The sequence below is a fragment of the Martes martes genome (assembly GCF_963455335.1).
Source record: "Martes martes genome assembly, chromosome: 9".
Lineage (NCBI taxonomy): Eukaryota > Metazoa > Chordata > Mammalia > Carnivora > Mustelidae > Martes > Martes martes.
In genome coordinates, this window is record NC_137896.1 from 73,223,632 (window position 1) to 73,251,433 (window position 27,802).

General features: G+C 42.0%; 1 protein-coding gene across 1 annotated transcript in view; it reads left to right on the top strand.

Annotated features, from left to right (window-relative positions):
• Window positions 1–27,802, top strand: part of SPTBN1 (spectrin beta, non-erythrocytic 1) — a 195,932-nt gene that overhangs the window by 49,137 nt on the left and 118,993 nt on the right. The window contains exon 2 of the mRNA XM_080812621.1: window positions 4,671–4,865. Coding sequence (XP_080668747.1) covers window positions 4,718–4,865 — 148 coding nt within the window. The 5' untranslated portion in view covers window positions 4,671–4,717. The remainder of the gene's footprint in view (window positions 1–4,670; window positions 4,866–27,802) is intronic.

Here is a 27,802-nt window from a genome sequence, read left to right on the forward strand (position 1 = left end):
AGCTGAGAAGACAGAAGAACAATATGATGAGGACATGACCTCAAGAGCCAATGGCCTGGTGACAATAAGTAAAATAAAAGTTTTGTACTTGTGAAACAGTCTTATAATGCTAAGTGACAGGTCAGCAGTGTATAAGGTGTCTGGGAGGGAGGACATATTCAGGGTTATCTAAAGTTGTCTTAATTCAGACCAGGAGGTAGTGGTGGTAACTGATAAGAGGTAGATTCAGTAAGGTAATACCTAAAACTAGGATTTGTGGAGAGAAGAAAAAGCTGTTTCCAGGTGGTTTGGAGGTAAGTCAAGAGCCTGATTTTTTTTATTCCCCTCAGGAGCTACAAGAGCTTAGGACAGGAGTATTGAGACCAGGCTGGAGAGCTGGTCAGAGTTCCCTTGTGAAGGAGTCCCCTTTTTCTTCAAAGGTTTCGGGGCATTATTCTGAAGGCATGGGCCTCAGTGGGTTTCAGTCACAGGAATGAAATGATTGGACTTATATTTGAGAAGGTCCCTCTGGTGGCAATGTCAGGGAAAGGGTAGGGTGAGTTGCTGGAAAAAGAAAAAACTGTTGTTTGAGCTAATTCCTGGTTGTCAGGAGGTAAAAGCAGCTTTGGGGGCTGAAGCTGGGAGGGAGAGATGAGGGAGGACTGCCAGGTGTCTAGCTGAGGTAACTGGAAGAAAGGAGGGGATGCCATTCAGCAAGGGAGCGATGGGAAGGAAATGGGGTCTGGAGGAGGAATTATAGGTTTAGTTTTAGACATTGACCTGGTCATCCTTAGGACCTCTGCATTTAGCTGTCCAGAGAGTAACTGTCAACATAGGGGAGGAGTCAAAGATTGGGTAACATCACCCAAGGAGATTTTATACAGAAACAGAAGAGGGCAGTGGAAGGAAACTTGGAGATAATTACAAAGAACAAAAACGTGTGCATTTATCTACTACCTGTGTCACATGGAAATCAGATTTGGTATCTTGGAAGTAAACAGACAGGTAAGATATTTTCCCTCTGGGCTTTGCCAGGTATTGGTTTATTTTATTTTAATCTAAAGAGGTGAACTAATAGAATACTACTGAAACTTGGAATGGTAATGTTCTGGCTTTTTTCTCGATGGTCATGACCTTGTAGTGTAGCACCTGCAAGAGCTGTAGGGACTTGTTTGCCTTCTGGGTGTGGTGTGATCATTTCCTCCTGATCTGTGTCTGTTTTGGTCTGCCAGTTTGAAGAAATAAAATTATTGTCTAGTTATCGAAGCAGAAAATAATGAGCCTTTGGAATTTTTTTTGTGTGTATCTTTTGGGAAATTCATTTATGGTATGTAGGGTTAGAGAAGAATAATTTAGTGGAGGGGTCTTGGCTTACATATTCCTTGTTTACACACACACACACACACACACACACACACACGGACTTAGGGCAGAGAAGGTAGGTATGAATTTTAACCATCTTCTTAAAACCTAGCCACAAAAACATGGTTAGTATTCATATCACACCCAGGATATTATTGATTTTTATTCATTCAGGGATTATTTAATGAATTCCTGCTGTGGTGATCAAGTCGGTTAGCATCTGGGCCCACACTTAGCCCATAGAGGCAGTGAGAGCCATTCTCTGGGAGAGGAGATGTCTTGTTCCGTGCCAACCTTACATAGTCCTCTCCTGCTTCCCAAATGGCGGACCCACCAGAGTTCCAAGATGGCCACCTCGACATTCTAATCTCCTCATAATCTCCCCACGCCGTTTAAGAAGTACAGATCACCTCACTGACTGTGGGGACGCATGGCTGATAGCACCTTGGGAAAATCTAGCCCTTTATAGATAACCTCCATGTGTGATACACACTGCCCCCTCAGCTGGCTTTTGTTGAAGGAGGTGGGGGATAATGGTGTTTACAGGGTACTGGGCTTTTTGGAATCCCCATGCCCTGGGAACACTCATCCACATCTTACCTTGACTCTGACTTTTCCTTTACGCTTAGGTTACTCCGTTGTTGCTATTAAATACTTAGAAGTACCATTTCACTGTGGTCCTGGTGGGGTTTAGGATGTTTTGTTTTAACATTACCCTGGGTGGGAGGGGAAGACTCCATTATAAAAAATTAGCTGTTTGATAAAGATATTATCTTAGGACAGATGGAGCATATTGAAAAAAAAAATGACCCTGATATTCAAGTTCTTAGACACTCAAGTGAAACAATTGAATAAAAAGAATAGCTGAAAGCATTGATATTTCTTTTGTACACAGCCTTTTGCTTCCCACTTTTTAAGGAAAAATGGTATTGTTAAAGAACAAACACCATTAAAGAAGAATATTTGGGGGCACCTGGGTGGCTCAGTGGGTTAAGCCTCTGTCTTTGGCTCAGGTCATGGTCTCAGGGTCCTGGGATCAAGCCCGCATCGGGCTCTCTGCTCAAGTGAGGAGCCTGCTTCTTCCTCTCTCTCTGCCTGCCTCTCTGCCTACTTGTGATCTCTCTCTCTCTCTCTGTGTCAAATAAATAAATAAAATTAAAAAAAAAAAAGAAGAATATTTGGGACAAAATGTTCTTATGTGGTTTGAACGACTTATTTTAAAGCTTAAGGAAAGGATTAGCACTTGCTTGTTGAGAAATCTTCGGAAAGCAGTCACTGATTTGGGGATAAGTCAGTGGTAGGAGGAGGGACGCGTGGGGGAAATGGTGGGAGTGGGGCTCACTCAGAAGTCAGGTGTGGAGGGAGTTGGAGCCCCTGGTAGATGGCTGCCTTGGAGGCCCTAGTGTGGCTTGTTCTCAGTGGTCAGCAGGTGGCACCAGATAGCCAGCACGAATTCCGAGAGGTATGTAGTGTTTAGATTTGACCTTGGGTTGGGTTAAATTGCATTTTATCTGCTTTCAGAAATTTGGAATTCATAATAACTTCATATTTGTTTTTCCTCGTAGAGATGGCTGAATTTTATGAAAGCCTTTGGTATTGACTTAGTTATGAAAATTAACCACCTCCAAGGTCAAATGGTACATGACACGATTGACTTTTCTTTTTTTGAAGGGAGTTATGACTCGGTGTTGAAAGCGACAAACAGATTAATATAACGTACCTATTGGCTTAGGTTCCTGTCATTTTTTGTGTGTTTTTATGAAATCTGGTAAATATATTGCTAATGTAGATGTTAAAGTTAATCTACTGATAAGTTTATATTGTTGGGATTGATTATGTCTATGTGATTGGTAGCCAGGATTTTACTCCCATCCAAATGCTTGTGTTTGAGCGACAGTGGGTGATTATATGGGTCATTGACTTCTTCATTCCTCCAACAAGCTGTCCTGCTTCTCAACATAAAGGCTTTCCCTTGCCTGGAATGCTATTTCTCTTGATCTGGGCGTGACCTGTTCCTTTTTGACATTGAGATCTCACTTTAAATACTGACTCCCAGAGGCCTTCCCTGACCACTAGATCTGAAATAGTCTCAATCTCTCTTTTTTTCTTTAATTGAGGTACATTTGATGTATAAAATTATGTAAATTAAGGAAATGAACAGCATGTTGGTTTGATATATTTCTGTATTGCAATATGATCACTACTGTAGCATTAGCTGCACGTCTACCACATCACGTAATTAGCATTTTTCTTCTTTTTTTTTGGTGGTGTTAACAGTAAGATATAGTTTCTTAGCAACTTTGAAGTTTATAATACAGTGCGGTTGATCACGACTCTATTGCCTCACTCCACTTTTTTATTTTCTTTCAACTATTTTGCCTTTTTTTGTGTGCTTTTTGTCCGGCTTCTCCTACAAGGCCATAGGTTTCCCTGGAGCCGAGTCCTTATCTTGTTTGCTGTTATCCCTAGCATCTGGAACAGTGCTGAGCACGTAGTAAGTCCTCAGTACATTCTGGTTCAGTGGATGCATCATAGCTGTATTGAAGAGGGAAGCAGCTGTATTTAAAGCTAAAGGTATTCTCATAATTCTCTGAGGGCATTTTGATGAAGTGAAGATAGCAGTGGACCAAAAGGTGAGGCCCAGGTTCTTGTTTCTCATTTGTTCCTGTAGAATACTGTGACCTGGGTAGGTCCCTGAGAACTGGGTATTGGTCAAAGAATTTGTAAATAACAGCAATATAAATAATTGTAGTCATTCCTTAATAAGCCTCTACTGTACACTGGAACGGTCGTTGGTGACTTCCATTTACTATCTCACTTGATCTTAGGCGTCTGTTTTGTAGTAGGAATGAGATGTTTAGGTCAAACGATCTGTTCTCTTATATAACATTTTATGAATTTCCAGGAGAAGCTAAAAGATCATAGTACAGAGTAGAAATAAATGAGTTCATTCAAAAGCCCCAAGTAGATATTCATCTAGCTCCAATAAAACTTTAAAATTGCAAAGCTTAAACTTTAAAAAGAGGGGGGAAACCCACCCTGGATTGGGTGTCCGTCATTTCACTCATTCCTCTCAACAACATGGAGATTATCTTTCCTTTTTAATGATTGGGGAAACTGAGGCTCAGAGATGTTAAGTACACTGGCCAAGGTCACACACGTGTTATGAGGCAGTGCTGAGGTTCCAAATCATCTTCGATTGACCCCAGAAATCTGTTCTTGACTTGTAGGAATTGTTTGGGCTTCTACTCACCTCTAACCCAGTGGGCTTCATGGGAATGCAGCACACTTTAGACATCTAAATCAGGTTTTCTTTCTCTTTCTCACAGAACTCTAAGAAGGAGCTGATGTGGAGGAGCAGCTGAGACAGTTCAAGATGACGACCACAGTAGCCACAGACTATGACAACATTGAGATCCAACAACAGTACAGCGATGTCAACAACCGCTGGGACGTGGATGACTGGGACAATGAGAACAGCTCTGCGAGGCTCTTTGAGCGGTCCCGCATCAAGGCTCTGGCAGGTAAGTCTCATCATGTCCTGTTACAAAGGCCCAGGGGCCCTATAGCTCCCTTTAAAGTCACCCACCCTGTCTCCGCTACAAGAAGGTCAGCTCACCTCTGCTTATATATGTCCCAGGAGAGCAAGCTGCCCATTGTATAAGATATCCAGGTCCATATTTGGAGAGCTGTTCATCCTAAGGCCAAAATGATTGAGTGATTTTTTTTGAGCTGCCCTAGGTTTATAAGAATTTTTGACTCTTCCTACGTTTCAAAATAATGCAGCTTACTGGACTATATACAGAAAAATACACAAATTAGCCTGTGTGCTTTATTATATTAGTTGACTTGACTTGTTACAGTGGTAGAATACTTACTTTGAGTGACCAAGGGTAGTTAGTATCCCATGCAAGTGTTTTAGATGTAAAAAAGCAATAGCTTTATCTGGTAAGGGCATGTTTAATGCTACAACAGGTAAGTTTGCTATTGATTCATTAAAATTAGCAGAAACACATCCTCCTTTTGTGATTTCTCACTCCCTTTTTGCTGTTGAATACTTAGAACATACTCTCATCCTCGCCATAGTTGGGGTGGGCAGTGTCTTACCCTGAAATTGCCCTGAAAATCCAGAAAGGGTTCCATCATGATGAAAACTCAGCTATGCTGAATGTATGTAAACTAGAGATCAAAGCAGAGTCATTTAAGGTCTTGCATCTATACTTTGAGATTTCAAATCAAATGCTTTCCAAATGAGAAAAGTGGGTTAATGATTTTTTTTTCTTAATGTCTTTAATTATTACCCATAAATTGTAGCCATGTCAGCCAGGTAAGTTTACTGTTAATTGTTCATATAGCTGATTTTTCTTGTTACCTTTATGGTATCATCTGATTATGATGCATGTATCATTCAGAGTTCTCTTGACTGTAAGCAATAGGAAACCTAACCCAAAGTGGTTTAAATGATAAAGAGAATATATTGGTCACATTGAAGACAGATTTGTCCTTTAAAGCAAGACTTACTCCTGGGCTTAAATGGTATGACCAGGGCCCAGTTTCTTTCTCTCTATTTTTGGCCTTGTAGTTCCAAGATGACTGCCCCAGGTCCCAGATCTGCCTGTAAGGATATCCAGGAGAAAAGAGCACCTCTGCTGCCCCAGTATTTCTACCATGACCCTAGGAGCAATCTCACTGGCCTGACTAATCCTGAGTTGGGTCAGAGGCCTCCCTCAGAATCTCTGTCCAGGTGGAGTCAGAGAAGAGGATGTGCTGACTGACATCAGCTAATCAGGACACACTTCTGGAGTAGTGAGGGGGGTTGTGGGGTGAGGTGAGGAGGGGTCAGCCCCATCTGAACAGCTTGGCTAGAAAATTTGGAATATTATAGGAAGGAGGAAGACAGAAGTGGATATAGGGATGCTATAGGAAAATTCTCCAGTTGCCTTAGGATTATGTGTCTCTTGAGTGGTGGTGATTTAACGATCTTTCTCAAGCTAGCCTGATCTGAGGGCATAAACGAATGATTAACCAGGTAGTCATTCTAGAATTGGAAGATTTTCTAGCTTATTCATTAACATGGAACCTTATGGAATCCTTGATCCTGGCTTGTGCCAGTGGATTGATTTGTACTTTGATCTCTTACCTCTTTTTCTTGAATCTTCATTTAAGTCTTTAGATCAGTATGATATTGGTGGCCAGTTACCTTTGATCATGAGTCATTTACTTTCTGATTCTAGGCTACTACGTATTACCTCGCTTGGAAGGAAAATTGTACCTGCAGTTGTAGAGTAGTTCCTTGCTCTTAGTATCTGATTTTTCATGCAGTTCCAGGGGAGATCCCGAACTGTCCTTAGTATTGATCAGTTGTCCTAACACTTCCTAGGGTGGCTTTCTCTGTTATCTAAGTCTCTGAACAATGGTAGTTATGATAGTAATAGTAAGCATTTAATATGGTGCTTCCCATGTGCAGGCGCTGTTCTAAATGCATTGTATGTATTAACAGTTAATCCCATAACAACCATATACGAGGGACAATGCTGTTATCTATAGAGTATAGATGAGGAAACTGAGGCATAGAGAGATTAAGTAACTTGCCCAAGATTGCACTGCTCATAAGTGGCTAAGGCAGACTGGCTCCAAAGTATACACTTTCCTATTTTTCTATATTCAGTAAAATATAAAATGATTCAAAGCTCACTGGTATAGAATATTGATATTGGGTAACTGAAACAGGCTTAAGAAAAAAAAGATCATAAAAGGCTCAGGAAAAATCTTGTGGTCCAGAAGAAGCCATGAGTAACCATGAAAGTTATTGAAAATGTGTTGCCTCTAGGTTAAATGATGTCTAGAAAAAGAATTGCTCTCAGTGCATCCAGTAGATACCAGGAAAACCATCTGTTTATTGGAGGAAATTTTCTTGTTACCTAACTCCCTATTCTGTGGGACAGAAAAATCTCTGAGCTTCCTAAGAATCTTATATGCTGAAAATAAGAGCAACAGAATTAAAAAAGAGAGAGAGAGAGTACCAGAACAGTTCAGCAGTGTCTGGAACTGGGCTTCTAGAATGTGAGCATGCATCGTAATTACCTGGTCATCTTATAATTGCTGGGCCCACCCGCAGTTTCTGATTCAGTAAATCTAGGATAAGGCTTGGTGATAAACAATTCTAATTGGGTCCCCGGTGATGCTGATGTGGCTGCTCTGGGGAATCACATTTCAAGACTGGTGTGGAGTCTTGGTGGTTGACTGGCCTATTTCCCTGGGTGTCTGAGACCATTCATTCATCTAGACCCAGCTCAAGTCTAGTGAGAATTGAAGTATCAAACTCAACAGAGTTACGTTAAAGGCACACTTTAATGTGGGAGTGGTGTGGAAGGCTGGCACCTCATTCTGAGAAAAGAGAAATATCTTCCTGTCTCTTAGAGGGAAGTAGTATAATGATAGATTCAGCATGAGGGAATGCTTACAAACGCATGTTCTAAAGTGGGAAATCTTGGCTAGCGTGGTGGAAATGTATATAGCAAGTTTCCCCTCCCTCTCAAGGCTCTACATGTTGAGTCTTCTTTAGACTACAGTCTTGAAGCCTGGGGTGATACATAAAAGACATTACTGCAGGAATTCATCTTTTTATGGTACATTTTGTATTGACAGTGTAAACACCATCTTGGATTGTGTCCTTTACTAAGTGGCTTTAAATGTTTGTATCTCTGAGGAAATAAGGTGAGGTAAACTACTTGGTACAAATTATTTTTTACCCAGTTTACAGATATTTTCTGTTACTAGGCTGCTGTGTATACATGTTTTATATATAGGTAATGTACATTATGTATAGGTATATGTTCTTCCTCTGAGTTGTAAAAACTGTTCTTAATTTGAGTTTTACTTTCCTTTATCCTCTTCTTGCTTTTAGCTTTGTGTTGTAATAAGAAATACTGTTTTTGTCCTCAGTCCTGGCACAGAACTCCTAAAACCCTTGGAATTTGCTGAGTGTCTTTTGTTATTCATGAAAAGCCATCTTCCTCACACCTGGATTTGTGCCGGGAGAGGTGACTGAGGGTGAGACCTTTAGCTCTGTTAGGATGGTACTAGTCACTGAAATGACCAAATAATGAGAAGGTGGGAACTTTGAGCCCACCTTCTGGGAAAGAGGGGGGCCTAGAGATTAAGTTTAATCTCTGTGGTTGATTTAATCAATCATGTCTACGTGTTGAAACTTCCCTAAAAACCCCTAAATGACTTGGGTTTGGAGGATTCGAAGAGCTCTTGGGTTGGGGAATACGTTAGTGTGTTGGAAGGGTGGTGGGTCCTGAGAGGCCGTGAAAGTTCTGTGCCCCTCCACCACACCTTGCCTATAAACCTCTTCCATTTGGCTGTTTCAGCAGATGTAAGTATTTTCCTGAGTTCTGTGAGTTGTCCTAGTAAATTTTTGAACCTAAGGGGGTTGTTCATGGGAACCCATGAACTTAGAGGTGATCAGTCAGAAGTATGGTGGCCTGGGACTTGTGACTGGCATTGGAAGTGGAGGCAGTCTTGGGGGACAGATCCCTTAAGCTGGGGGATCTGCGGCTCACTCCAGGCAGTTAAGGGAATTGCATTCTGGGACACCCATTTGGTGTAAGAGATTTCACAGGGGAGATGGCTTCTCTAGTACAGTGGCTTCTCTAGTGGAACACATCCGTGTTTTAAAAACATGGGAATCAGGCCTGCAGTCCCTTGTCAAGTGCCAGTTTATCATCACAAAGATGAAAGAGTCTGGGGTTCCATTGCCTAGGGAGCTTTGAATCTTTCTAGTCTCGTTAGACTTTTTTGCTTGAAAATTAGTCTGATTCACATCGCAGTCACTCATCACCAGCCCTCTTGGTCTTTAGTACCCAAAACATCAGAAGACAACACGAGTGGAGTCACAGGGAAGTGAACTTTGCTATCTTCATCATCTGTCTAGGGAATCTCCTGGTGGGGACAGAAACAGCAGCTTTTTCCCACAGTAGAGAAAAGCTTCATCTGAAAGTTTGCCCTCACACAACATGGGTGATGAGTGGGGGTTTGTCAGGTGGTTAGCTTGCAAAAAGCCAAGACTTAGGAATGTTTTAGAAAGTAATTAGAATTAAGATGGACTGTTGCCCCATGTTCACGAATTTTATATATACGAGACTGGGGAGATTTATACTTCTGCCTAAACTCTGTGCTCTCATTTATAATTTAGAAGGAAGATGAGAGGGCGCCTGGGTGGCTCAGTGGGTTAAAGCCTCTGCCTTTGGCTCGGGTCATGATCCCAGAGTCCTGGGATGGAGTCCCGCATCAGGCTCTCTGCTCAGCAGGGAGCCTGCTTCCCTTCCTCTCTCTCTGCCTGCCTCTCTGCCTACTTGTGATCTCTGTCTGTCAAATAAATAAATAAAATCTTTAAAAAAAAAAAAAAAGACGATGAGAAAAGCCTTGGTATATCATGTTGTGTAGCAGAGAGATGCCATGCCGATTCAGCCTTAGGGCAGAGTGCTGTGAAGTGACTTTTATGCATTCTGTAAATGATTTCCCGCATCCCGTGATGCCATACCCACATTTCCTGACCTCTGACCACATGCCCCAGCACTGTGGAACATGTGCTGGTGAAGAAAGGGATTCAAAATAAGCGGGGCTTTTTGTAAAGCAGCACTTTATTTGAAATAAAAACGTAAAACCTAATCTTTTTTTTAAAGTAATGTAAAAGGTAAATGTTTTCTTTTTCTAAGTGATAAGTGTTTATGGTTGGAGGTTATATTTTGTACAATCAACACAAATCCTTTAGAAAGTACAACATTTCGCTTGAAAATACTGATGAAGTTGGGGCGCCTGGGTGGCTCAGTCAGCCGAACATCTTATTCTTGAAATTCGGCTCAGGTCATGATCTCAGGGTCATGAGCTTGAGCCCCCAGCTCCCGTGGAGCTCTGTGCTGCGTGTGGAGTCTGCTTAAGATTCTCTCTCTCCTGTTCCCTCTGTTCTTCTCTGCTCCCCCTTCCCCCAGCAAACACACTTTCTCTCAAAAAAAAAAAAAAATTAGAATTAATCTTTGTATCAAAACTCATAAACAGTGAATTTTTAAAATTGGGAGGATATACACCAAAATAGTGTTTATTTCTCCATGATTTTCCTTTTTACTTACCTGAATTTTTTCCTGAAATAAAATCTGAAATATTTTGTAATGAGGAAAACAAAGCATAAAAACATCTTAACATCTAATATCACATTCATAAGCTTAAATTTCCCCCCTCAAAATCATGACATAGAAAAATGGTAGGAAAAAGCCCCTGTATAAATAAGTTTTAAAAAAAAAGACATTAAAAATGAAATTCCTTTGGGAGATGTCACTCATCAACATTTATGAGCTAAAATTATGCCTAAGAGTCTTTCTGCTAAGCTATGGACTTAGCAAAAGAAATTGACCTTGAGTTTACATGGTTAGTGGAAAGTTATTAGTTGCTATATATATATAGGCCAGATTTCCTTTAAACATAGTCATTTAAGTGACCAAGAATTTTGGTGGAGCATTTAATCAGCTAAACTGCTGATATGCTTTAAACATTTAGAGCAGGGTTGCCTGAAAGAAATGTAATACTAACCATGTATGGTTTTTAACTTTCTAAGTAAGATATTCCAGTTAATCAAATCATCCAAAATTTTATCATATCAATGTGCAATCAAGTATAAGAAGTTAGATACTTCAGATTTTTTTCTAAGCCTTTGAAATCCAGTATGTATCTTACTACCCACATTTCTTATGGTCAGTAGTCACGTGTGGCCAGTGAGTGCCTTCACACAGACAGTATTTTATTGGCTAAAACCTTATAGATCCTGCCAAACAAATGTGAGCTTTAAAATACCATCAAGTATTTGGTCTAGGGTATATTTATAGAACAGTAGGTATTTGGCCATGTGGCTAAATGTGAATTTAAATTCTGATCAGGAATAATGCAACAGTTGAATATTAGTGTAAAAATGAATACTAGTCCTTTTTGTGCTCTTTTAAGTGGATACAAGGTTGCAACAGATCCTGAGCACATCTGCACTCTGCTCTTCCAGCTGAAATTTTGGCACTGCTCTCAAGCACTGTTTTTGGATGCAGAAGACTGACTAGCACACTTGTTTAAAAATGCATAATTCAAGGGCCCCCATAAATTGAGATTCACTAATGTAAGAGGGAGCCCGGTAGTCCACATTTTTAAATGCATATGATATAGTTTGAAGAAACGCTTTCCTGGGACATGGCCACAGTGTTCTCACTTAGTATTCATATCTTCTTACCTCTGAGTATTAACCCCAAAAGTGAAAATCAGCTTTTAATCTCTTTAAAATAGTAGTCTGCCCCTTCTCCCAATAAGTAGGTCACAGTTTATGTTTAGATATCTTGACACCTAAGAAGCCTTCGTTTTCCACCCAAACTGAGTATAGGGCTGTCTCTTGGCAAGAGGGGCACATTCTTCCTCTAATCCCAGGCCTCATTCCAGCAGCTGTGTGGGTGGATCCTCCTGGTCCCAACCAGTGATTGAGTCCCCACCGCCCCAACCCCTATCACTGTTGCGGCCTTCTCATTTTTAATCTCCAGGAGGGCAGAATATTTCTCTGGGCCTAAATTAGAGTGTGCATTAAAATTACTAGGGAAACTTGAAAAGTATATCCTAAAGAAAATCCTGCGGTGATAGATAAAAAAGATTCAGGCACAGGGTTTCCTCAGGAGGAAGAGAGTTAGAATCTGTACACTGAGAACTGGAGCAGAACTTGCCATCACTTTCTCCCACATGACTGCAAATTTCAAGCTATTGTTAAAGTTATGTACTTAAATTGTTCACTTAATTCCAGAATAGATAGACCTACATTTGGATGGAGGAAAACCTACTTTTAAAGCCTTAAAAGATTTTTAAGTTTATCTTTTTCCAGAGATATCTTAATGTCTTTTCTACCTACAATCATGAGTTCTGTTTTTTTTTTTATTTTTTTATTTTTTTAAAAAGATTTTACTTATTTATTTGATAGAGAGATCACAAGTAGACAGAGAGGCAGGCAGAGAGAAGGGGGGAAGCAGGCTCCCCGCTGAGCAGAGAGCCTGATGTGGAGCTCGATCCCAGGACCCTGGGACCATGACCTGATCTGAGCCACCCAGGCACCCCTACAATCATGAGTTTTTAATGAGGTGGTTTAGATATTGGCTTTATATTTTTTATGGTCTCCTGTAATATGATGGTTTTACTTAGAAACCTTCCAGGATTAGACTGTTAATTCATAATCTGCTGGCCCTGCCAAAATGAATAAAAAATATATGTGTATATAAAAATAAACATATATAATATAAATACATATGAATAAGAATATATAATATGAATAATATATATGAATAAAGTATAATATATACATATATAAAACATATATATGTAAAAAATATTTGACATTCTAGTGAGAGTACAAAGCCAGCATGCTATTGGGTATACAAAGTAAAACATGGTCTAAAATTGTCTAATTGGTAAGATTAAACCTATTTACATGAAACATTAACTAAACATGTATACCAGTGCCAGGAAGGTGGTAGAGGCAGTTAGTGCTCTAGTAATCTAGAGACAAGGGGTGATCACAAGAGGAAGAAAGGCAGTCATTTGAAGAGGGTGGATGGAGTCCTGTGAAGATCATTGGAACTTGGGAAGGGATGGGGGCCTGAACCTGGGCATGGCTGCTTTGTTTCCACCGCCACAAAACCGAAGAGGCCAGGCTGCAGATCCCTGAGGACCCCTCTCATTAAAACACAAAGTCTGCTTTTGGCTTCTCAAGCTTGGACTCATTCCTTTAAAATTAATCGAGAGCTTTTCTTATTTGCACACCCACCCACCCTGTTCAATGGAACCCTTCTATGGCCCAAGGGAAAGACTTCTCTCCCCTGAGGGAGTGGGTTTTTATAGTCAGGATTAATAGGGCTTTAACAGCTATCCATTATATTCCTCATCCTTTCTTGAACCTATTTCCCTAAATTTTGCATTATTTGGGATTATTTGAGAGAGAGGCATGGTCCCTAGTGCACAGTAAATACGCCACCCATTATTTGTGAAGTCTGAGTCTGAAAGAGCATTTCATACCTAAGAGGCTCGTGGAAGCTATTGAGGAGAAAGTCTGCTTAGGTCATTCCATGTACTTCCAGGTTGCACCCTCAGTTTATTTTCTTGTACATAACGGCTTCAGTAGTTTCCTGACCAGAGGAATGCAGGAATCGTTTCTTTCTTGTTCAGGTACAGTTCAGTCAGGTTTTCTTTCCCTCCATTTCCTCTGACTGCTGGAGAAAGCCCCTCCCCACTCTGGATATCAGTTTGGGTTCCTGCTGCTGTTCCTTACACTCTTGACATTGTGTTCTTACCTTAGCAATGCTGACATCCCGTAGTGCCTGAGGTAAATGATCCTGGTGGGGAGCACGGCCTGCCCTTCCTCTCCTTCACTACACTGCTTAACCACACCACCATTCCCTCTTCCTAACCCAGCCCACACTCCTGCCTGTCTTCTAGAGCCTCATTCTTATTTCTCAGCCGCCTGGCAGGACTTCTTCCCTTGAGCCTCACTCTCTTAATCCTCTCTCATTGCACACTTAGCCTTTGCCTTAACTCCTTTTCCCACCCTACCAAAATACTTAAGTCAGCCTCTTACTTTTAAGGAATTCAATCAATCACCATTTCTATGAGAAAATCCCATACATTTAAAAAAAAATACTTTATTTATTTGACAGAGTGAGTGAGATCACAAGTAGGCAGAGAGGCAGGCGGAGAGAGAGGGAGAAGCAGGCTCCCTGCTGAGCAGAGAGCCTAATGTGGGGCTCGATCCCAGGACTCTGAGATCATGACCTGAGCCGAAGGCAGAAGCTTAACCCACTGAGCCACCCAGGCGCGCCCCCCCCCCATACATTTTATGATTAATTTGTCAATGAACTTATTAGGAAATATAATCTATCTTCTCTTGTTGGGGACTGCCTGGGTAAGCAAGAGGAAAAACTCAAGATTTTTCTCTTCTCTTTGGCTTTTCCTGGCTCTCTCTGCCAATGTGCCCATCCCCATCTGTCTGACTCTTAAATATCAGCTTTATTGAGATACAATTTACCTATCATAAAATTTGCCTCTGTCAAGTACACACTTTAGTAAGGGTTGTTAGTACACTCACAGAGCTGTGTAGTAATCAGCACTGATTCCAGAACATTGTTATCACCCCAAAAAGAAATCCTATACACATTAGCAGTCATTTCCCATTTTCTCACTCACTCTAGCTCCAGGCAACCACTACTCTACTTTCTGACTATGGATTTGCCTATTCTGGGCATTTTATATAGAGGGAATCAGGCTATATTTGGCCTTTGTGACTGGGTTTCTTTTATTTAACAAAACATTTTCAAGGTTCTTCGATGGTATAGCATGCATCAGTACCTCGTTTTTCCCTCTGCTGTCTTCTGTAAGTAATTGTGGCAGATCAGTGAGAAAGAACAGGAAAATGCTATGAAAGCTTCCAACATCATAATACTCTTTTATCTGGCAGTTCCTGGAAACGGATGGCAGATCCATTGAAGGTACTGTGGACTTAGGAAGTTTTTCATTTTGTTGTTTGAGATCTCATGTGGTCACTATTTGTGCCTTTATTAAATTCACTTACATAGTTTAACTCCTTCGCCAGTTGCTACTAAAGGAGACCTATGAACAGGTACCATCATAGGAAGATAGAAAATACAGTTTGCGTAACAGGACATTTGTAAAGTCCTCTACACTTTAAAACATGTCACATGATAAGAAAAAACTGAAAGTGTCAAAAAGTAGGTTTTACATTAATACAGTTCAGAGAGCTAAGGTCTTACGTAACCACATCTTCAGTGATGCCATTCAATTTTTCTGATTTATAGAGAGATTGATGCCTAGATGTTAGATAGTTTCTTAAATTACATTTTGATTTTTGACACCAAGTTGATTAAAGGAGATGGTTTGGGTTATTAAACTGTATATTTGTCAGTTTTGACATGATCCCATTAAATAGTAGTCCACTGGGAGGGCTCTGGGTAGCGAGGTATCAAGCATTTGGTCTGTGTTTGCTCTTTGGCTTCTCTGTAAAGAAGCCTGCATTCGAAGTTATTTTTGGTTAGTTCTTCCTGGTTGCCAGGAACAGAAATGCACTTGAATTATCTGAATAAAAAAGGCTATGTCTTTAGTGGAGTAAGGGAGGAGTGGGGGTAGGGCTAATGCAAAATTTCAGGCTGACGAGACCTGGAAGTCCATCAGTGACCGTGGCTGCTGAGGGGGTGGGGGCATCTTCATCTTTCACATGGGCTGTGGGCCTGCCTCACTGGAGCGCTGTGCACAGAGAGAGTATCTGCCCCCTCCTAACTCAGCTCACACATGACTTTGGGGTACTGTAGTTCCAGTTCTCCTCTTGCCAGTCTTTTCTCTTTTGACCTCATTGCCCCATGACTCGCTAAGTATCCTGGTTTTCACTAGTTCACATCTCTTTGAGGTTGAATACAGAGATGGGGCTCTGATTGTCCCCCAAAATCTTTTTATACCAGGCTGAGACCAACTGGATACTTAGAAATGATTACATACATACACACATTTATTTATTTATTTAAGATTTTATTTATTTATTTGACAGACAGAGATCACAAGTAGACAGAGAGGCAGGCAGAGAGAGGAAGGGAAGCAGGCTCCCTGCTGAGCAGAGAGCCTGATTCGGGGCTCAATCCCAGGATCCTGGGATCATGACCCGAGCTGAAGGCAGAGGCTTTAACCCACTGAGCCACCCAGGTGCCCCACACATTTATTTATTTACTTATTTACATTTTAAGTAGGCTCCACACCCAGCGTGGGACTCACTCAGGACCCTGAGATCTAAAGTCCCATACTCTACAGGCTGATCCAGCCAGGGGCCCCTACAAATGATTACTTTTAGAAGAGTTATCCACGGGGTGCCTGGGTGGCTCAGTCAGTTGAGTGTCCGACTTGATTCTGGCCCAGGTCTTGATCCCAGGGTCATGGGATTGAGCCCCATGTTGGGCTCTGTGCTGACCATGGAGCCTGCTTGGGATTTTCTCTCTCCTTCTTCCTCTCCCTCTGCTCCTCCCCTCCCAGCTCCCTTTCTCTCTCCCTCCCTCTCTCTCTTTAAAAAAGAAGAAGAAGAAGGAAGAAGAAGAAGAAGAAGAGCAGCAGGTGTATCCACAATACTGGTGAAGAGCAGGAAGCGCTATGTACAAAACGTCCCAGCCCCATCCATCCACAACTTAAAGGGCACTTGGCCGGTAGTTAGAGGCTTTGGTTGGCATTTCTAATGCAGAATTGTGGCGTGGTGGAAGACTGTACTTTATATTGGGACTTTTGGGGAAAGATACAGGGGCATTCTGCATAATCAAGGGAAGAGTTAAAACAGCCAATCTGAGGGAAAGGCAGAGTATAGACAGGCCCCGGAACCACAGAAATTAAGGTTTCCATCTCTCAGTCTCTCGTTTTTAGCTTCTGTCTCTCCCCTTGGAGGTGGTCTTCCAACTGACTGAAACAGATGATTGCTGTCTGCCCCTGGACATTGCTACCCGCCACTCTCCCCATTCTTCCAGTTCCAGTTGGGAACATGGTGGTGGTGGTGGGGGGGTTGATAGGGAGGCTATAGTTTACTAGGCTTTGGTCAGGGGCCTACTCCTGAACCAGTGAACTATGGTGCAGGGTGTGGAGGGATGTAGAGCATGGCAGCTCTCTCTGGAGTCAAGGACCTGTTTCTGAAAAAGGAGATAGGAGCTGGGCAGATGACAATAAGTAACAAAAATGCTCACAGCACATTTTCAGATAGATTGATGTTCTTGATTCAGAAATAAAACTGTTACAAAATGATAAGGTGACATTTGCTACTGTTTGCTTGCTTTCTTTAAAAAAAAAAAAAAAAAAGGCAGCGGCACCTGGGTGACTCGGTTGGTTAACCCTACCTCCTGCTCAGGTCATGATCCCAGATTCCTGGGATTGAGTCCTGTGTTGGCCTCCCTGCTTAGTGGGGAGCCTGCTTTTCCCTCTGCCTCTGCCCCCCTCCCCTCTTGTATGTTCTTTCTCACTCTAAATAAATAAATGAAGTCTTTTTTTTTTTTTTTTAAAGAAAAGTAACCAATAATATACAGCTTCCTTTAAGGTCTTTGAAGCAATAAAGTTCACAAAAAGAAATGAACATTAGCATTTCAGTCTTTTGAATATGCCTCTAATAAGATGCTTCATTTGCACCTAAGTTGTCAACTTGTGAATTTGACAGTTTTGTTACTTGGAAACAGTCTGTCCCGTTCTGTCTTCTTGAGGCCTCAAAGATCAGTATCACTCTTAGAGTATGACAGGTGCCCAGTAACAGAGCATCATTCAGGTTTTTTAGCATTACAACAATGTAAGCACCATATTAGCATGCTCCTTACCCACACTTAATCTATTTTGGGGAAGTAGATCGTGTGTATAAAATAAGCAATGAATGTGACAGGATTACATAAAAGTTTTGTGATGTTTCCCCAAAACCTAAATCTTAGTGTCTTAATTCTCTGGTTGAAAAGTTCCAGGGCACCTGGGTGGCTCAGTCAGCTAAGCATCTGGCTTCAGCCCACGTCATGATCCCAGGGTCCTGGGATCAAGCCCCGCATTAGGCTCCTTGCTCAGCGGAAGTCTTCTTCTCTCTCTCCCTCTGCACCTCCCCCTTCTCATGTTCTCTCTCACTGTCTCTCCCAAATAAATAAATAAAGTCTTAAAAAAAAAAAAAAAAGAAAAACATGTCCCATTTCCACAGTTTTTCCTTATTCTCATTGGTGTAATCTTCAAGGGAATTTGCTGAGCTTGAGTTTTGACCTCTTTCCTGCAAACCTGTGAATTTTCAGAACCCTAAGGTAGTGACATAATTGGGCGATGGACACATGTTATTGGGTGAGGCTGAGAAAAATTTTGCCATACAGGTTTAAGTTTCTGCAGACTCCTTAGATTTCTTGAGCACCGATGTGAAATTGCTTTACTTGTCGTATGATTGTGTCTGGAGGCATCTTAACAGCATCAGAGAGATGCTGGGCTGTTTGCCAGTCCCCAGCTCTCCCTACGTTCGTTACCTGTTGGAGCTCCCTGTAAGCCTTCAGGAAACCCAAGCCTCTCCACTGTCTCCAGCCTGAGCCCTGGCTCCTCCTTGAAGCTATCTCCTGTGAGGTTCACACTGACCTTTTCAAGAAACTTCTTTGGCTGTTGTATTTCTGTATCCTACCCCCTGAGTTATATTAGTTTCATGTGTGTGCTCAAGGTGGGTGTATCCTATCCATATTCTCTCTCTAGCTGATCAGGAAACCCCTTGAGATCATGACTGAATAATACTTCTGTCAACATTTCCTACAGTGCCTCATAGAAATCAAAATGCAGTTTGGTGCTTTTACTTGTCAGATTAAAGAGCCCATACATGGTCAGAGCTACCAAGTTTCTACTTCATCTGAGGAAAATTTGCCCCTAATTTCTGTGATACCCATCAAAAAGTTAGTTCTTGTGTTTAAGAATTTTACATTAAAATGCAAGAGATAATTCCTTTTAAAAATTTGATGCATATCTTTTGAGATACTTTCTGTGTATATTATTGAAACACTTTTTCCCTCCTTAATTATAAGCAGAAACAGGGCGAGTTGATAATTAGAATCTGGAGTTTAGTCTTTCTCTCACCACAGAATATTGGTCTTAGATTTTCATTCTTGCAGGATCTCTTTCCTCTACTACAGTATTAACTTACAGAGATGGTTTTGGAAGTTTGGGGCATTATTCTTAAGCTGGTACAAACCATTACACAGAGGATCAGATCTCTTTCACATGATGCTCTCGATCTCGCCCCTGCTTCCTTTTTTGTTCCAAGTGTCTGCCCTTAGGGCTCTACGCTTTTTTGCCCAGTAGAGCTACAGATAAAGATATACTTGTCCAGAACTTCCCCAGGCCATTACAGTGTTTCTGGATCTCTCTCAAAAGCTGTCTCTTTACCTTCCACGTTTCCGGATACTGAAGGTGCTTGATGGGGCATCTCTAAAGAGGCGCTCACTCCTAGGTTGGCTGACAGTTTGCCTGTTTTCCCGTGCGTCAGTTAGCCTCCCGTGGGTGCCAGCAGCTGGAGTTTGATGCTTTAATGGTTCTTTACAAATTTGTAAATGCTGGCCACAGTTGTCCTCCTGGAATAACATACTGTGACTTTCAGGACATAGGGAATTTGGTGAATACGGTGACCAAGCATGACAGGGAATGGAACACTGTAACTGCAGTTTATGGTTCCTAGAATACTTCTATTTCACTATGATGGCCAAAGGCCACTCATTCCTCAGACTAGGTACCCATGGATTAGAGTGCTGTTGCCGTTGTTTTAACCGGTATTTAATTTAAACCTTTTCTTCTTAGGTTGACAACAACAAAAGCTGTCCAGCCCCTTTCTGCGGGACTGGCAGTGTATCATTTAGCCCACCTGGCCCTTGGTCGATTTTTACCTTTTTTGAGACAGATTTGACAGTTCCATGGGTTGACAGTCCCGAAGCCGATCTTGGAGAAATGAGTTTGCAGCCCAAATCAGTTAGCCCGTCATACGTCCCTATGATGAAAACACAAAACTTTATACCTGAAACTGGTCCCTCTATAGAGGATTAGTGTGTTCTCACAGCTTCTTCCCTGAGCCTCTACACACACGATCCATGGAGTTGTCTCCAAGCATTTGAGGGAAGGCCAGTGTCAGAAGGGATGCTTGTAAATAATGTAGAGGTATTCAAGACTGCCTTGAGAAATACAGGATGGAGAAGAGGCAAGACTGAGGATATACTTGATACTAATTCGAAACCCAAAACCCACAGCACTGAATTAACAGGTGTGCTTGTGTAGATGCCTTTGTGCATTTAATCAGGTGTAATCTTCAGGTGTGCCCACACGAAGATCCTTTTTTTTTTTTTTTTTCAGCTCCCCCTCACATTCAGGGAGCCATTTTAATTGGCACACCTAACAGCATTATTGTCTGAACTGAATTTTATCAGAGAGGATAACGTTTCTTTGTTTTTTAAATTGAACAGAAGACTCAGACTGATCATGTTGATCCAATCTATAACTGACTTAAGATTTTGACAGAAAAAAATTTGAGCAGAGTATCAGTAGTAATTATATTTTACATGGTGATCAGTACACACAAAAATTAATGTATATGGGTGCACTTGTGTATTCACCCACATTTAGGTTTCACAACATAATGCTGAACTTGAATACATGAGATGCTATGATGTTTTCTATTCTCTTACATTTTTTTTTAAATGCTCCTATTGATCTACTAATTAGACTTTTTAACAGGAAATCCTGTGGTAGCAGGTGCATTTAAAAGGACATCAAAGCAGCCTCTCTGTTTTTAAGCTTTGTGAATCATGATTATTAAATGAGTAAGGTGGTATTTGATTTTTTGTTTCATTCATTTATTAGCGAATGACTAAGTGAAATTTTATTGAGCACCTACTAGGTACTGGGATTAATATTAGAAATACAGAGATAGGTGATGAAATAAACACAAGTCTGTGGTCAGCAGAGAAGATTCTCACTTCTCACAGGAGAGGCAGCATCAGTGGGTAGAAGGGAGTTTTAGGCTGAGCAAATGGTGCCATGAGTGGCGTGATGGTGCCTGGCTCTGTCAGGGAACCACGTGCAGAAGTGCTGAAGAAGCTTGAGTAAAACTCAATGCGTGGACAAGGAGTGCCTTGAATGCCATACTGAGGAGTTCAGCTTTTATCCCTTTGGCCAGTGGTTTCCAACATGTAGCTCTGGAGAATTTATATTTTCAAATGGAATTTAATTTGTTACCTCATTATGTTAAATGGCAAATTTGGAGCCAGCCTGAATGAAACCAAGGGGTCTCCCCTAGATTTCTACCCCCAGGGGTCCTGAAGCCCTTGGTGACTTAACCTGAGAACCGCTGACAGCACTGGACTTCTGTATCCAGAGGGGTCCTCTGGGGACCCCGTGGGGGAGCCATCTTAGGAGAAAACCATCTTAGGAGAAGGTCATGTTTGTCCTGGGAAGAGATGAGGAGGAAGCCCCGAAACTGGGGCAGTGGCAAAGGGCTTGAGAGAGCAAGGACATTAACTGTTGAGGTAGAATCCTGAGGACTTGCTCTCCAGTGGGCTGTGGAGCCTGGGAACGGGAGGGAAGAACATGAGTTTGGTTTTGGTTATGTATATAAAAGCCTCATGCCAAGTTTTTCTTTTGGTTGCCAGATGGTTGGGGTAGGTGAGGGTTATGTCGGGTATGTTGGTCATGAATCTGCAAAGCAGGCTGCTATTTTGTTTTTCTTCCTTTATCACATGGCCTCCAATTTTCCGAATTATATCACGTTTTCCTTACCTCAGATTAGTCTGCGTTCTTTCCAGCATTTGGAAACTATATGGGCTCCAAGGCTCACTCAGGCTGCCTCTCTGGATTCGTGTTTGGAGGTCCCCCTAGGGCCTGACACCCAGTGTTCCGGGGGTCTACATTCAGCCATCCAGGACTGTCTACCTCAGGACTGCTGCTGAGAAAGGAAGAATGGCTTTAGAGGCCTGGGGTCCAAGATTAAACCCCTGTTCTACCACTTGCCAGCTATAAAATAGTGAGCAAGTTCTATAGGATTCGAGTCAAAAAGTCCACCTTGTGGGATTGTTGAGAAATCTTATAATAATGTGGAGGGCACCTGACTCTGCGTCTGCACGAAGTAGGCATGTGTGTGAAGTGTTGATTACAACATTTCACATGAGAATAAACCTGGGGGCACCTGGGTGCTCAGTCGGGTAAGCATCCCACTCTTGATTTCAGCTCAGGTTATGATCAGGGTTGGGAGATCAGACCAGGCAATTGGTTCCACAATGCCGAGCGGAGTGTGGAGACTGCTTGGGATTCTTTCTCTCCCTCTGCCCCTCCCCCATCTGCTTGCTCTCCTTAAAAAAAAAAAAAGAAACCTCTGAAGAGAGGGCTCTTCTCTCCTCCTGAAAGGAGGCCTTCCATATTGAGAAAGATTACATTAATGTAATGTAAAGGTGGAAGAGGAGAAGTCAAGGTGGGAAAGCAGGACCATTCAAAGGGCACATGTTCTGGTGGCTTACAGACAGTGGTGACCTGTGGCTGGTCGCTGTGGTGTTTAGAGGACATGTGTGACCCTCAGGCCTTCTGGGGGGCAGGAAAAGCCCTGAAAAAGATGTCCATTTTTTTAATAAAAATAATTAAACAAAACCTGTTATGTTCTGTGCATTTGCATCTTCTCTTACATCGACCTGCTTTACATTTTTCGTTTATACTCTGTCCTCATTAAGATGATCACAACTTTAAACATTTACCAAGAGAATGATTCAGGGGAAAGTACAGTAAAAATATTTAAAAACTTTTCTTGGAATGGAGGTTAAGAAGTTACTCCCCACCTCAACATCCCCCTGCAAATAGCCAAGATGGGAGGGAGGGAGGGAGGGAGAGAGAGAGAGAGAGAGACCTATGTTTCTTGGAGGAAGAGAGACATGCTTAGCACAGAAAATCCCAGTTGAACAGGCTGGCTGGGACTAGAAGAGGGCTGGTCCTTCCTGGGGGTTATTTAGCTTTCCTGCATGTTCCTCCTTGTTGAGACAGCTGTAGTTTGGTATCAGGGGATAATAAAGAAGAAATATTACTAGATTTTCAGTGGGATTATTTATAATATGTAAGATTTGTGTACCACTTTCATCTTGGAGAAGATTATAAAAATATTACTATAATGTTAACAACAGTCTTTAGTAGGGGGCATTAGCCCCCATTGTACAGATTGCAATCTGAGGTTTTCTGAACTGGGTTGTTATTTGCCCCAGCCTGCCTGCTTTAGTGCTAATAAAAGTCAGAGGCTTCTGAGGTCCAGGGCAGTAATTGAAAGCCTCTGAGGCCTGTCTTTGGCCTGCCTTTTCTAACTCTACTCGAAATTGTTCTCCTTCGAGTAAGTATTTGTAGGTCTCTGAATGCCCTTTATTTCATGGGGGGACAATCTTGTACCTCTCCCTACAGTTATTCCATATCAGAGAATCCTGAGTAAGACTGAGATCCCTTGAGTAAAGTCAGAAAATAAGAATTGTTGGAGGAACAGAAATTAGAGCACAGTTTGTGTTTTGGTTTTAAGTAATGAATACTCATTTGTGACATCAGTGGTGATTGAACTTGTTTTAAAACTTTTTCCAGCAGGACACACATTACCTATACTTAACTGGAAAGCAGAGTTAGGAATCTGGTATTTTAAAGAGTGTTTTTTTTTTTTTTTTTCTTTTTGTTTGGGTTAAGCACAAGCGAAATGTGACCACTTTAAAAAGGGAGGCCTAAGTGACCTATCTATAAAAAAATAAGGCCAAATGTTTATCTGTGTTAAATAGTATATTAAAAAGATACAGAGTGAATTGTCTTTCTTATATGATATGGAAATACACAATCCTAGAAATGACTATTGGTGGGTTGTACAACCTGAAAAAAACAAGTGGATTTTTTTTTCATTTTTGGGAAGAATTAAAATTCAATAAGTGAAGGTACCCAGTGACCCTACCAAGTGATAGATATTAGCTGGGCACTTAAGGTAACATGCCTACTATCTAGGGGAAAATTTTTTTTTAAAGATTTTATTTATTTATTTGTCAGAGAGTGAGCGAGCGCAAGTTGGAGAGCAGCAGGCAGAACAGGCAGAGGGAGAAACAGGCTCCCTGCTTAGCAGGAAGCCTGATGCAGAACTTGATCCCAGGAACTTGGTTGGGATCATAACCTGAGCTGAATACAGATGCTTACCTGACTGAGTCACCCAGGGGTCCTGGGAAAACTTTTTTTAGGTCACAAAGTTTCAAAAAAAAAGTTTGTTCATTCGTTCATTCATTTAAAGTAAACGCTGTACCCCGTGTGGGACTTGAACTCACAACCCTAAGATCAAGAATTATGTGCTCTCCCAACGGAGTCAGCCAGATGACCCTGGGTCCCAGAGCTTTTTTATGGTATTTACAGAAGTGGCCTCAGATAGCAGGCCATTGTGGGTACTGTTACTGCTGCCAGGACATCTGGGCGCCACCGGGCCTTGCTATTGGAGACAGGAGAGAAATAACTCCCAGCCTCACTTCCCTCATTTGCAGAATGAGGGGGTGGGCTGGTTAGATCCCAACATCCCTTAAACCTCTAAGATTGTGTGTGAGCTCCTGGGCAGTTAGTGGGCCAACATCCTCTTGTTACCACGGTGAGTTTTGGTCTCTTTTCCTGGTGGTTTCTGTGTATATAGTGAGAAGTAAACTGTGTATGGGTATATGGATGATAGCAACCTTTGTCCTTCTCGATGAAGTAAGAACTGCTATGTGACTCAGACTCAAGTCCTAGGCGCTTGTTAATTTCCTGGTAACCTTTTTATGTTTGATGAGTCAGAAATGCAGATTCTTATAGGGTGGTACCAGATCTTTGATTAGAATTGCCTCAAATTACAGACCCCTTTCCTGTGTAATGATTTTTGCCATTTGCCCTTCCATCACCTAATAGGCAGGATAGAAGGACATTTTGAGCGGTAAGAATCTTGGTCTCTTGCTTCATGAACCCTTACTACACTAAAATTATTTTTTTTAACTTTTATTTATTAAGTAATCTCCACCCACAATATGGGGCTCAAACTCAGAGCCCTGAGATCAAGAGTCCCATGCTCCACTGACAGAGCCAGCCAGGTGCCCCTACACGAAAGTTACTCTTGACGGAGAACTATGTATGTGCCCACACTTGACAGGCCATCAGTATTCTCTAGCTGGGTGGGCAGATACAAGTATGGCAGAGTAGTTGACACTAGAGTATCATAAAACCTTAGGAGTAAGGAAAACTTATCTACTTAATATCCACCAAGGTGGTCCTGTGCACATGGGGGCCCGTGTGCACACGCACACACATACACACATACCCAAAATGTGTCAGTGTGCACACTCCTGCTTAACTATGATGTGTTGCTACTCACTGTTCCTAAGCTGCCAGTTGATTGTTTCTGTGTTTTGGGGGTTCGGTCTCAGAGATGCTGACTGGAAAAACAACGTTTTTGAACAATTTCATGGAGGTTAGACTTGTGGAGGTGCTAAGGCCTAATAACCGCAGTGGTAACTGGTACGTGGAGGTGACCACAGTGCTGTGCACAGATGTGTGGCTTGGAAGCAACTTGGAATCAATAACTAATTTATTCAGGCTTTTAAAATATATATATATAAATGAGAGTTGACTGGATTCCCATAAAGTTTTTTTTTTTCTCTTAAGGGTTGAAGAGTGGGCTTGGAGGGATCAGTGTGCTGGTCGATAGCATCTGAGAATATTTGAGCTTCAGAGTGCCAGACAAAGACCACATAGCTCTACACCTGCTGCTTGTCCCCATGCCTGGTACTACTTCCCCGACTCTTTAATAAAGTGGTTTTTTAAAAAAAGTTATTTTTAATTGTAAAAAACACATAAAATTTACCATCTTAACCACCCCCACCCCCCACGTCGCCCTCTCCTCAGTTCCTGGCAGCCTCCATTCTCCTGTTTTCAGGAGTTTTGCTACTCTCGATACTGCATTAAGTGGAATCATATAGTACTTGTCTTTCTCTGACTGGCTTTCTTCATGACATCCTCATAATGACTTAGCAATGACGTCCTCCAGGTTCATGCGTGTTGTGGCATGGGACAGGATTGCCTTTTTTTTTAAGGCTGAATAATATTCTTTTGTGTGTTTATGCCACATTGTGCATTCATCAGTGGACATTTGGGTTGTTTCCACTGCTCAGCTCTTGTGAAAAATGCTGCAGTGAACATGGGCAGGCAGATATCTCTTTGCGATCCTGCTTTCAGGTTTTGGGTAGGGGGATGTATACCCAGAAGTGGGATTGCTGCAGCATATGTAATTCTATTTTTAATTTTCTGAGGAGCCTCTGTGCCGTTTTCCACGGTAGTTGCTCTGTTTTATATTCCTACCAGCAGTGCACAAACATTCCGATTTCTCTACATTCTTTACTGAAGCTTTTATTATGTTATAAAAATAAGGTGTAGTGGAGAAAGGCACCATCGTGGCCACAATTTGTGTTTTTTCCTGGTTAGATGATAATTAAGAGGATGGTAGACATGGTAATAAAAGGTGAACGGAGAGGTGCTTGGAGATGAACATGTCAGGTTTCAGAAAAGAACTTTGTCTCTCTCTTAGCTCTCTTGACTCCTTACCTGTCATTAAATTCTAGTTAAAATCAATGAATCCATCTCTTAGATGTTTTTAAAAAATGTCTCCTAAGTAACTCTTCCCTCAGAACATCCAAAGAATTATAATGAAAAGTCCAATGCAGGGAACTGAAAGTTTCCTGGGGCTGGCAGTGTGTTTGATACTATGTTGGTCTGTGAGGCAGGATGGTAGCTGTTAGTGCAAGGGTCTGGGTTTTCATTCTGTCTGTCCTGGGACATGCTGGACATCAGAGAATGTGGAAAATAAGCATCATCTGCCACTTAGGAGGAGCCTGTTGTCTTCACCTTGGTGTTGGAAGCTGGAAGGTGAGAGGGGACGAAGATGAGCTTTTCCTGATTTTGAGCCCTGGGCCCACCTCTCTAACAGAGAAATGCTGCCATTCTCTCTGTCCTCAGCTCCTGGTTTGCCCTAGAAATAAAAGGCAGCAGGAATCCAGAAGGCCTGCTTTCTAATTTCGGGCCTGCGGTAACTTACTCTGTATCTCTGGGCATGCCTCTTTGTGCCTCATTGTCCTTATCTGTAAATGAAATGGTTGGCCTAGGTGGGGAAATTTTGGAAGGGACCTTCTTGACACCTGTGGGGGTTGGAACTTGCCTCTTCTTTTTGTGAGGGTTAATGTGTAGACCAAGGGTTGTCACGTGGTGTGGAGTAGGTTCTGCAGTCCTCTGATTGGTGCCAGCTCCCCCATGGAGCCTTTGCTCTGTTCAGGCTTCTGAAACCGCTGAGTTGTTTTTGAACAGCTGCTTTGCAGCGGATACTGGGCTTGGGGATGTAGAGTGAAGGTTACCCAAGACTTGCATCTGCCTGAAAACAGGTTGTGGTGTATTTCTAACAGCCATCTGTCCAGAGGCTTTTCTTGGATTTTAGATCCCGTGGTTTTTAGGGAGAAAATCCCAGAAGCCAGGGGACCAGCTCAGGGTCACAAGGCCGGTAGACAAAAGCTGAGACTGGAGTCCCATTTTTCACTTCTCTCGAGTCCGTAACTGGTGCCCCTTCCATTATTTTAATTAGGCTGATAAGACTGGTGCACAAGAAAAGCAATACTCCAGGGCCGGGCACAGTAGGTGCCAGGCAAGGGGGGCTGACGGTACAGGTGTAGGGTTTCTGAGAAGGAGCAGAGATGTCAGCTGGGATAATCTGGGAAATCTTTCTGGAGGAGGGATGTTTGGGGCTTGGCTTAAAGGATGGATGGACTTCCGACAGAGGAGAAGGGAGCACTCAGAGCAGAGGCATGGACGGGGGGAAAGGCCAAAA